Source organism: Lissotriton helveticus, chromosome 9 (genome assembly GCF_964261635.1).
Source record: "Lissotriton helveticus chromosome 9, aLisHel1.1, whole genome shotgun sequence".
Lineage (NCBI taxonomy): Eukaryota > Metazoa > Chordata > Amphibia > Caudata > Salamandridae > Lissotriton > Lissotriton helveticus.
The window spans coordinates 1,048,173,176-1,048,185,782 of record NC_136070.1 but is presented as its reverse complement, the minus strand read 5'-3'; the positions used below and the strand labels follow the sequence as shown (position 1 = coordinate 1,048,185,782).

General features: G+C 40.7%; 1 protein-coding gene across 5 annotated transcripts in view; it reads right to left on the bottom strand.

The window, feature by feature from the left end:
- ATP2B2 (ATPase plasma membrane Ca2+ transporting 2) overlaps positions 1 to 12,607 on the bottom strand; it is a 1,528,737-nt gene that overhangs the window by 521,393 nt on the left and 994,737 nt on the right. For all 5 annotated transcript variants that reach the window (XM_078661398.1, XM_078661399.1, XM_078661400.1 and 2 more), the window contains exon 6: positions 11,340 to 11,465. In XM_078661398.1, coding sequence (XP_078517524.1) covers positions 11,340 to 11,465 — 126 coding nt within the window. The remainder of the gene's footprint in view (positions 1 to 11,339; positions 11,466 to 12,607) is intronic.

Genomic DNA, 12,607 nt, shown 5'->3' with positions numbered 1-12,607 from the left:
AGATCATGAGTACTCAGAGATTGTCAGATTTAGGGGGGAGAAACCAGATGCCATCTTGCGGTCAGTCACAGTCCAGGAGGGACCTCCGCTGTTGGGCTATAGAAGCGCGCATATCTTGCTTAAGTTCCTGACACAGTTCGGTTTTAAAATCCCGAAGGGGAGCGACTAGGTCTTCCCTGGTGAGAGCCATATTCCTCGTCGCGGGATCTGTTTTGTTGGGCGGGGGCCTCTTATTTGTGGGTACGAAATAGCGGGAGACTTTGTTTGTCGCCTTCTTTGGTGGCATAGAGGCAGAGCAATGGACGGCGCCAAGATAGGCAGCAGGGTTCCCCCCAGTGAGCGACGTCTCCAACAAGTACTCACTTCCCTCTGGGCTCTCCAGACGTGGGTTTAGGCTGTATTGCTCGTGGTTAGCCCCTGGGGGCCATCTTAGGGTCAGGTGCCAAGCGATGGAAGCAGAGCAGGATTGACAGATTTCCCTTCTTAGATGGAGCAGCAACAGAAGAAGAGCAAGAACGAAGGGCGGAAGGAGCTTTGCCTAACTCTCTCCACTCTCCCACCACCACCACCGGAGTCAAGTCGGGGCCTTTACTCACTGTGTGGGCGCCATGTTACGGTCAGGCAGGCCTCACTGCATGGACCAGCAACCAGCCTGCTGCACACTGCATGCAAGGGCAGAACCCGGGGGACCAACCAAGAAGTAATCCTCCCCGTTGCCACTCACCACCTCCATGCAGTGGGCTTCCCAGGCGCCGGCTTTGCCAGGACGTCAGGCGTGTCCCCAGTGCCTCGCTTCCCTGCTCCACAGTCTCGTTGGGCGCCGGTCGGCCTCCCGGTCAGCGGTGCTCAGTTCCGTGTTCGCGGAGGGGGAAAGGGAAATGGCAAGAGAGAAACACTGATCTGATGCTCATCACACTTCCTTTGGAGTCTGCTTATGGAAGTTTGTGAGGAGAGCATGGAATTCCGGTTTACGGGCCGACTGCCTGCCTCCCCAGAGTCTGGTCATTTTGAGCATTTTACCGTTCAAGGCAGAAACTCGGAATGTTGTATTTCATGGCACGAATTAAATCCAATATTATCTGACTTAATTTCTGGGGTAATCAAGTGTGCTTTGACTCTACTATCTGGATTCCAGAAATGGCTGCAAACTCCCTATGGCTCCCGAGCTCAATAGAATTAGACTTCAAATGCACCCCACTGGACTTAAACCTTGGACCTTAAGGTTACAGGCAGCTCTCTGCAGGTAATGCTTTATTGCATTAAGTAATTTTTTTGGTCCTGGATCCATTTATGCATCTATAACTAAGTGTAATGTATGTAAAGTATGCATTATGCAGGCATAGTGTTAGGACACTTAAGTACCTCCCATTTTAAACCAGACGGATTTTCTTTTTACCTCTTAACACTGATTACACAGCTCCATTAGGTGAAAATGTGTCACTCTGTAAACGTTTGTGAATGTCAGTACACTACAATACTGTGTATTTTCTCTGTGTGTCCTTGATCACTTCTCAATAACCATCGAGACTCATGCTGTGCAAAACCTTTTCACTCACCCAGTTTTGTTTTTTTGTTTTTTTGGCAACAGCTACATTTGCATCACAATTGTGTAGTTTTTGATCATGTAACTAAACTTTTTTATTCGAGCATACGTGAAACTTGATTTGCAAGAATATTTTGTCACAAATCAATTGCTTGGATGGGATGTGCAGCATATTTCCCCTTTCAACATTATTTGTCTATGGTCTGGCTTGTCAGTGCAACTGTCGCTAGACAATTATGTAAGACGACCAGGATAGAGGAGGCGGCTCTGCACACATGCTGGAAGGCAGGAGTTCATGATTTGATTGAGCAAAAGTTGTGTGCTTCCACAAAAAAGTGCTTGCTCTCTGCACAGCTCTGATAATTGTGTTTATTTAAGCAGCTGCTCGAGATTTAACTTTCACTATCACACACACATTAAAATTGTCTGAGATAGCTATATAATTTATAGTGCTTTTATCTGACTGAAGCACAGATGGGAAGAGGACAGTCATTAACCTACATGCAGTTTTTACGTCTGGCTTAACAGGGCAACTGTCACTTGACCTTTTAAACTATGCCAATATTATTCTACAGTTCTTTGTTTCTACACAAATACATATTCATTCACATGCTATCTACTTCTAATAACTCACATGACCATATAATACTCTTTTAAAGCCATATCTATTGGCATTGCCAATGCTAGCTGTGATTTCTTTTCTGAAACAGGAATTACCCTTGAAGATCTTTCTTTGCACTGTCCCAAACAGGACCCTTCCTTGCACCAATAATATGTGAACTTCTTTCCTGATGCTTGCCTTGTCTCTGGTGGCATTTCGTAGGTTGCTTGTTGTTTTGTATCTTGTCTGGACTGGAAAATAACCCTCGGTCAATGCAGCATCTATTGTCAGTTCTGCTTCGTGGCAGTCAGGTAAATTATTTAAAAAAAGGTTTATGTTCGACACGAGCTGGTTTGAGTCATTGGAAGTTGTGTTACACGCGGATGGTATTATCATTTTGTCATTCTAGCTCATTAGTTTCTTGGGGGAGAAAAAAACCAATGCTGTCTCGAGCCAGGGACTGCTGGAAGGGGGGTGTACATTTTATGGGAATGTATGTACTGCTGTATAGAGGAGGCTGTGGCCTTTACAGTTCATTGGATATATTTACTGAAGTAAGGAGCAAATAGCGTTCTTGGTGAAATGCTTTCTCTGGTACCCGGTTTTTGTCCTTGAAGAAGAAAATATACCACTGTAGACCTAGAACAGCTGTAAGTGCAGCACCAGTGGGACAAAGCAATGAATCATCCCCTGAACATGGGTTATTACTTTGTCCCCACTGTTTCTTCTGCCACCAAAGCCCCCTTTTCAGTCACACTAGGTAATCAGAAAAAAACATCCCTCATTTGAACTTTTTGGTCCTTTACAAGGACTTTGGACACATTGTAATCCGCTCCATCTGCAATTACAAAGTGTCTTGTAGAGATTTAGCAGACACTGGGACCCAATAGCATGATTAGGAAGGTAAAAAGTCATACCTTTGGGTAAAAAACCCCCAAAAAACATCAAGTTGTTGCAGTCCGTTGTACAACTATTACACTGCTCAGTGAATCATAAGATAAGAATGGTGTCCCCGCTGTCACATCTCATTCCATTGTCAGGACATCAGGTGCTGTTCCTAAGGTATCTTCACTAAACAGATCCTCAAGCTGGCACAGGTATGCCACACAGGCTCCTTCACATATAGGGTGCTCTTCGCACTGTAGAGGCACAACTATACCTTCAAAAATGCCATTTGTGTTGTTGACAAATAAACAAATCTCAATCAAGTCTCCTTTCCCCAATAAAATTCATCATCAATGTCATCTACTGGATATTATACTCAAATGGAAACTATCTACAATAATGTTGTCTGACCTCATCCCATTGCCTCTTGCTGAAGGAGAGCGTTTTTGAACATTAAGGTGATCATTTGTCCAGAATTGCGTATTCCAAGCCAAACCCATTTCCCCAGATCCACTGTGCCACAGATTACTCTTAGCCTTTGTTGCCATTGCAAAGAAGGTGACAACAATGTGAATAGTTCACCCATACATTTAGAGCTGCGGGGTGTCTGGAGGCAACATGGGTTTCACTGCCCATTGTGCGCTGTTCAAGAACTTGGCTCCAAGGCATACCATGGTCAGTCATGCCATATGAAACCAATCTCATTGTTACTGAAGGGAAAAGGTTGCAAACCTATTTATATCTGATTAAATCAGGACTAATATTTTTAAATGGTTTTAAGATATAGGACAACTTAGTTCATTCCTGTACATTGAGTCATTCAAGAGGTTTCATCAAGGTTAAAATGCACCCTCTACTTGCTTTACAGCTCTGGTTGACTATTTAATGCCATAGAACAGCAACACATCTTCCAGGTTTTTAACTAACAATGAAGGTGAATCAAGTAGTCTTACAAATACTCATCCCCTTTGATTATGACATGCAGGCAGTACATGGAGATGATGCCACTATGACCATGGTCATCCATCTAATTTATGCACAGAAGTGCAAATGGAGATCTGCATAAATGGCAAATGTAAAATTGATAGAGGCACTTGGTTTGCTTCTCAGTCCTCTTTGCAAGGAGCCAAATTATACCACCAAGATTTTGGCTAGGAAAAATAACTTCTGTAGTACAATCCTTAATACAATTTAAAGATATATCTAATGTTATGGGTTATTGTACATTGCATGACCCAGATGCATAGGTTGAATCCAGCTCAGAGCTGTGCTGAATGTAAAAGAGATTATTTTTAACAACTGGGGCAGCCCTGTACACCGGAACCAGGGGCAACCAGTATTTAGTCCTAACAAAGTTTCAAGACAAGAAGACACCAATTTCACAAACAAAAATAACAGCAAATGGAGCTTTTTAGAAGACAGGGGAAACTATGAAATTAAACTCAATAGAGGGAGAAAAAGAAGAAGAAAAAGAAAATGAACCCATATGAGAGATATTTAAAAAAGTGCACACATTTTATTCGATACAAAAATAAAAACAATTTAAGACAATACGCTCAGAAATAAACACTGGTACATGTAATATTTATGCAATACAAAACCAGACAACTGGCAAACAGAAGGAATTATATAGCAAGGGAGGTTCAGAACAACACTGAAACAACAACAGGCAAGATGATGCGTCCTTCGTTAGTAACGTCATTGGCGTTTCGACCTTTGTATAACTATATAGTCATCATCAGGACAATAATTTTTAACTTAGCGTTCAAGGAGATCTATTTCAGGAATATACTGCAAGCCCAGATGGTTTCACAAGTTTTAGTGGTGTACAAACAATGTACAAAACGACAGAAGCCAGAATTCTAGATGCAAGATGCACAGTTGTGACATGCAAAGTTTGTGTTGTTAAATTGTACCTCACCAAAAAAGAAATTGGAATTATATAAATTAATAAAACAGAATTAACCAAGGGTTAAGAGAACCAATCTCCTATGTGCTTCACTCAAACGTTAGGGCGAAACATCCCTCACATAGCGTTAAAGTCTGGAAGCCAATGTAAAAGAGAAGCAGCACTTTTAAGGTAAAAGTGCTGAGCCATGTACATCTGTCTTTCCACAGGTGGACTGTTGCACAAATTCCACACTACTCGCTCAGCAGCAATCTCCAGTCAGTTCATTTCCCAACTTCAGAAATTAGTATAGATTTTCATATTCAAACCTCTCTTCCACTTGGGCTGCATCAGTGGCCCCATTTCAACCCCTAATTTATCCTCAGCATGCTAGAGAGAAAACCCTAAGGCAGAAGATTAAAAGGTGTGACATTAGGGCAATGTACAGTTGACCATTCAACCCAGCTACTGAAATGAAATCACACTGAAGTTATCACTGACTTTCAAGGTAATTTTGATATTTAGTCTAGCTTAACACGTCACCCTACATAATCAAATGGGAAAAAAATACATTTTTATAAAGATTAAACCATCTTTTGTGAAGTAATGATTTGTAGGGCTCAACAGAATATACATAGTCATGCGTTAAGAGGAATAAGTTAGCAAATTAGCATTGGGCAACATTACGTTAGATTCAGGCTTCAGAAGAAAACAATAACAATCGGGGTACAGTGTATGTTCCCAAATTGAGCAGAGTTCCTTTCCTAAACAATTTCATAATAACTTATGCACTGTTTAAATAGCATGTACAAAACCCATTGGGTAGTAAAGGTTGCACCTAAGACCAGTGTTTTTTAACTTGCAATGGTAACATACTATGATGTATAATAATTAATGTATTATTATGCTGGAATACGTGTCTATTAAAGAATATATTTACATAGAGTGACTAAACCCGCCAGGGTGACTTGCACCTATTAGGATCATTACATTTTCTGAGATTGTACAGATTTCAGAGATTACGTCACCAAGGAGTTATACATAGTGCTGAATCAGGTCTCACAGCTTTTTTTTTTTCAAATGATCATAAAACACAATTTTTCCAAGGTCTGGGGGGCTAGAGTCTGCAAACTTAGATGCACTTCCAAAGGAGGATTGGATTGTTTAAGGCATTTATGCCCTCTTAAATACTTGTGTCTCAAGTAGTATGTTATTCACCTGTTGAAGAGATTGTTGGGGATTCCACGAAATATAGCCCTATGCATGATACAAACTAGTTTGGAGTTATTCCTTCTTTAAACAGAGAGATACCTCAGAGAAACAAGAATATGGGAGATATGATTGAACTTCCCTGATACAGTGCTATTTTGATTGCAATAGGTGAGGTCTGCGTTAAAGGGAATAGCATACAATTTGGGATTTCCAGTTAGTAGTAAGTTTACTTTCTTGAATTTTGACAAAACAAGAGCTTGGAACATCAGTAGTTTAGAGAGAAATGTGGACAATTGTAGCGAGTGGACTCTGGATTGTTCTATTTGTTTGTATTTTCTCTTCGAAAGTTCTCAGGAGAATGGGCTGGTACATAATGTCAAAAGGAAGTGAAGGAGGAGAAACTAGGCAGGCGCACTCTTTGTCTAAATTGATAAGAGTGTTGTCAACCATTTTTAAGTTTGTGTTCTCCATGTTACAGCTTGTTTTGGAGTTTATCCACAAGGTGATTTTATTCACTGTGGTGTTGGAGCTGGGATGCCACACAGATCTCCATGACTGTTGCCAACATTGGAATAATAAAAAGGGAAAACAATTATTTAGATGTGCTACATCTGTCCTGTGTGCTATATTAGTAAGGATGATAATTGACTATTTTTGAAAAATGTATGAGACTATTCCTTGGGGCAGAGATGTATTAATTAGTATAAACTAACAGTGTATAAAAAAAAAGAAAAAATCCCTGGGAGGCGAGTTGAAACAGGTTCAGAGATATCAGAAGAGTTGTTAGTTTTGGAAATTGTGCTGAGCAGGACTATAGTTGTGCCATTTTTGAACGAGGCATAAACCTTTTAGCTTTTGGGGTGTGTTTTTTTATAGCTTAGGAATTTTCAATTTGTGAGACAAAGAACTTCTGTCTTCTTTACCTTCCGTAGGTGGTGAATACCTCACACCTTTCTTTGGAGATGATGGTTAAGGAGCATATGTATCAAGCCCTTTTCCCATTCGCATGCAGGCCGATTCTCAGAATCAGCCCGCTCGCGAACGGGAAAAGGCCTTTTGGGATGTATCACCCCAAAAGGGCATCGCAAATTAGAGAATCGCAAAATGTGCGGTTCTCTATTTTGCGATTGCATTTAAGGAATCGCAAATTGCGATTCCTTAAATGCAATGTATGAAACACAGAAAAAGTGCAATTTGGCCGTAAGAAATCGCAAATTACCACCAATTTGCGATATCTTTGAAAAATGCCCTTTTTTGCATTTTTCAAAGTGCCATGTGGCGCACATACATGCCCTTAGGGCAGGTATTTGCGCCACATGTGTACACATACATAATTCAGGGGTGCAACAGGGTGTCCTTTTGACTCCCTTGCACCCTTAAAATTGGATTCTCAATTTGCGATTCTCAAATTGCGAATCGCAAATTGAGAATGTCTTCCCATTCATTCCTGTGGGCCTCCTAGCCCATAGGAATGAATGGGAAGGTATTCCTTATTTGCTTATCGCAATTAAGGAATGCCAAGGAATTGCGAAATATTTGCGATTTTTAAATTACATCCCGTTTTGCGATTCTCAAATATCGATTCTCTAAAAATCGCTATTTGAGAATCGCAATGACGGAATTTGATACATATACCCCTAAGTCCTTTTAGGTGTACATTGTAGTATGGTTGATTTGACTGTGAAAATGAGATTTGCATGTGTTACTTTTAATTTGGACGTACCAGGAGGTCAATTAAGAGATGCACCAGGCTCACCCAGGAGGGCTTTTGAAGACAAATTTGTTCAGAGGGTCTGAGGATTTATTACCTTCATACAATTCTTTAGGGACTTTGTTGATGCTGATCTGTGGGGGTGACTTTAAGTTATGCAACCGAATTCGGAAGGTAGTGGGGCTGTATCAAACTTTTTTCAGGTTTCTTACCTATTGAGTAGGTCACCTGGACTGCCTGGCGGTGGCAACTTAAGAGGACTGCTTTTGTAGCAACAATACTTTTGCTCCGGGGGGGTTAACCTTACTGAGATAAATATCTATAGTGGATGAGGGTGACAATGGGTGGTGCTTTCATTTTTGGAGTAGTTCTGCAAAACCGATACCCTAGTACCACTTTTCTTAGATCTATCTAGGTTCATAAGGGAGATTTCAGGTATGACAATAAGGTACAGCAGTTGATGAGAGTATTCATTCAACCAGGTTTTGGCCAAGCAGATATAATCCAGGTCGTTTGATGTGATTAAGTTAGTAAACTCCAGGCTGTATTTCACTGCTGCTCTGCAGATGTGCAAGAGGCAATTGACGAGGATGGTGTAGTGCTGCTAAGGTGGGTCACTAGTGTTTTACTTCTATAGTGTTGTTGTTTAGGGGGCTTCCTTTACTGTTGTGTGAGGTTGCTCTTTTCCCTTTGCTGGTAACTGTAGGGAGAAGGTGAAAAGTTTGAGAGTTAAGTAGTCTTATATTTGAACCATACGCTAGGTTTTCAATGTCATTGCTGGATAAATGAATCCAGTTTCTAATTGGGTGTGGAACTGTAGATTTGGGACCTAATATAAGTTTAGAAGGTGTAGTTCAGAGGTAGGATGAAATGCAGAAATTAATTATATTTTCTAGTGAGGCCACAATGACATTTGGGTGAGAAAGGACATTTTATAGCAATCTAACATCTTTGAAACGGGAGCAGAGTTAAGGACACACTCTGAAGTGCATAGGAAGGTCTTTTGAATTAATGCATGACCATAAGTGAGGCTAAGTGTAAAGCTGGTGTGTTGGATCCGTTGAGAAGCATGGTAGGATCCGTTGTATGTGTGATACATAAGAAAGTTTAACCAGTGGACAGCCGGGATCAGAGGTAGTGGATGGATTTTGTTTGTGTGTGATTTTTGTATGTTGCTTTGGTAAAGTATGTCACAATGGTAAACATTAAATTCGAGCTATTGCGTTAAATCAAATAATAACTTACACAAATCCATATTACAGGTCATCACGTTTTGTTTACAGATTACCAATCAACATTACCTCATCTAATGATGACTTATTGCTCCCTTCTGATTAGTTCAAATTTCACAAGTTCTGTGACTATATTATTAAAGACCATGATTACAGTGCTCAACACAAAATTCATTTGTTACCCTCCAGTGTGAATACCAATACCTACACATACTGGTTTGAAAACACATGTCCTAAGTTCAGACTAATTATAGGATGTAAGTAGATGTTGTTTAACCTTCTATTTAGATTGAGCTCCAATTACATTTGACTCCAAGCTTCTAACTGCTAATCCTTATGATTTATGACCTACAAGAACAATGTTAATCTAGTTGGCAGAGGATGTAGAGTACAGAAATAATCTGTACATAATTGTATGTGTAAAGCTGATCATAACTTTTTAGATTCTGTCAAAACTTTCCGTGAGGAGTAAGATATGGGCAAGATAGATACTGTTTATCTGTAGAGACAGAAACATTCACTACTAAAGTTATGTCAGTGAAGGACAAGTAAGGGCTGCTTTTTTAATCGTGGATGGGTTTTTCGCCTTGATCTTAGTCGTCAGTCTAATTCATAGCCTCTTAGTACTGCACTTTTGACCAATCCTGACTGCTCTTTTTTATTTCACTTGCACTAATCTCAAGTAACATGAAAACAGAATTCTCAATTAATTTGACTATTTTTAGGTGTGGTGTGCCAATTCAAGCATGCATTTGTTATAAAAATCAAAGCATCGTAAAAGTTGTCAAGCTCTTCATTTGTGGGTGGGGATGAGAGCAATTTTCAGTACTGACTGACACCAAGCAGAATGGAGATTCCATAGAATCTTTATTACTGACCCAGTTCCTTTCACTACAAATACAATGGATTCCTCTACAAATTAGTAAATAAAATGAGCAAATGGTACTTTCGAGGCAACCCTGTTTACCTCTTTCTAGTAGATGCACAAATTGAAATATTCCAATAACGCAAAGCAATTAATTCGCTGCTTTGAGACAGGACACACACATTTCATAATATTTCAGCTATGTGCCACATTAACTGTTTTTTGAGAATACGAAGAAAAACTTACATTACTTTCATAGCAGGATCTTAATGACATGCTCACATAGATCTCGAACACACATCAATTGTTTGTTTTACAGCCTTTCTAAGCACAATATTGAAGGACTCAAGAGAACAGACTTTAGTACAGCACCATTATAACAAACACACGCAACCCGAGTAAAATGAATATTGTGGTAAGAGAAAAACCTTACAGTGTGGGCACACAGCTCGTTTAATTTGTATTTTATCTGGATAATGTGAAAATTGTGCTGATGGGATCCCAAAAGAGATTGAATAAAGGGCATTCAGGAAATTTCTTAATGACAGGGCGTTTAAACAACCAAGTGTTTCATACATAAATCTTTACTAATGTGAGGTGACAAATGATAAATACAACAATTTCGGTCAATCACGAGTGATGCATTTACTGAGTCTTTGTGAAGTTAATTAGTTTGGATGGCTTCCGACCTTGCCAATAAGTACTGCCTGACAAGGTAGTACTGGGAAAAACAACCAACCCTGGCAGATTGCTGCTGGACCGGCCCTGGGAGCGGAGGGAGGGGCAGGGGGGGTGTAGCAAGAAGCACTGCTCCCGCTTTTGTTACAGGGGGGTGATATTGCAGCACTGCTGCAAAACCGGCCCCCAGAGACAAAACCGTACCCCATGGGCTCAGAACCAGCCCCCACCCCTCTGGCTCACCAGGCAAATGCCTGGTTCTCGCTACGGCCAGTCTGGCCCTGCTGCTTGACAAACATACCGAAATGCACTGGTATGGTACGTGCAAACATACGCAATATGATAAATGACACAGCGTGTAAATGTAACCCATTCACCGCGTGGCAAATTCCACCGCGGTGTGAGGGGCGGCGGGGCTGTACGTGGCGCTCAGGTACCCAGGACAGCTCCTGGCCGTCATCAATTACAGTAGGCGTGTGTTCATGGCGGCCGGCAACGTTCGGACGGCTCCCATCCGTCATGAGCACACGCCTACTGTGACTCATAACGGCCGGGAGCCGTCCTGAGCATGGATGTGGATATAAGTTCATCACTTGACTTTACTGTCCCATTTTATGGTAACTTGGAGAAGATAACATCCAAAGCTTATTTTACTTCAACAAACCTAGCATTCTAATCAGCTTCACACGTTGGTAAGCATCATTTACATCTGTTGGTAACTTACCCGACAGAAGCATGGGATCCTTATCCACTGATTTGCGCACTTGATCAGACTCCCCCGTTAAGGAACTCTCATCAATTTTCAGGTCGTTTCCTTGAATAAAAACTCCATCAGTAGGTAGAAGATCACCTGTAAGTTGAATAGCCAAAATGATCACACATGAAGTGAAGAAGTGCTGCACAAAGCGTAACAGTAAAAGAGTCAATTGAAAATAATTTGATTATAAATTGGACATGAAACGAGAAAGGAGGGGAGTGAAGAAGCGCTTAAATATAATTTACTGATTCATCACTGAACACGGTGCACTTTTTGTGGTGGTGAATGTGGTGGAAAAAGGCATTTAAGTAGCAAATGTAGATAGTTGCCACTTAGAGACCTGGAAGTATCTAGGAAGTGTTCAAGACACAGGAGAAGTGGTTAGGGATAAGAGATGCAGAAGTTATGGAATTTCCTTAAGTGTTGAGATTAATTGCAGTTCTGAGGTCAAGGGAAGGGTATTTCCCATAAAGGGCATAAAATTAGATCACTATCCAAATTTTAAAGAAGTAATCACTGTTTAGGGCTGATGAGTGGCTGTAGGATGAAAAATCAAAGGGGTTGACTAGAAATATGGTTCAGTACGAATGATGATTAGTGTATGGTTTGCAAAGTTAAGGAAGTTTTCAAAGAACGAAGTAGTGGTGTACAGAATTAACACTGTTATGACAATGTTGGCATAGTGATTGAGGGGACATTGGAATAATTTCCAGTTTTAAATTGATTGTACCAGCAAAGTGCCATGGTTTCTTTGATTTGCATGAGTTTGCCTTTCTTGTGTCACTGTTTGAGTTGTCTCTACTAGAAATCTGCAAAAGTGCCTTCTCATTTTGGGTGATTGTTTTATTAGAATCTGTTGCATTGCTGCGTGAAAACAGCAATGCAATGGTTTTCACTGTGCCCGCCTTGTGACACCATGGATGAGCTGTATTTCATGTATGGTGCACTATTTCGCAAGGAGTTACAGATATGTCAGTAGCACTGATGAATCTGTAGGCACAAAAGTGACACATTGTTGGGGTGTGTCTGTAAACAAACACAACTCTAGCAATGTTTCCTTTCACATGGGCAAGCCTCATGTGAAAGGGCCTGCGTCCGTACTATGCCTGCTGTGAGGCAAGCGTGAGATATTGATGCATTAGCGTCCTAGAAATTTCGCAGGGAAATCTGATAGATTTCACTGCACCACTTCTACAAGGCTTTCTTGCATGTGAACACCCACCCTGCATACATTA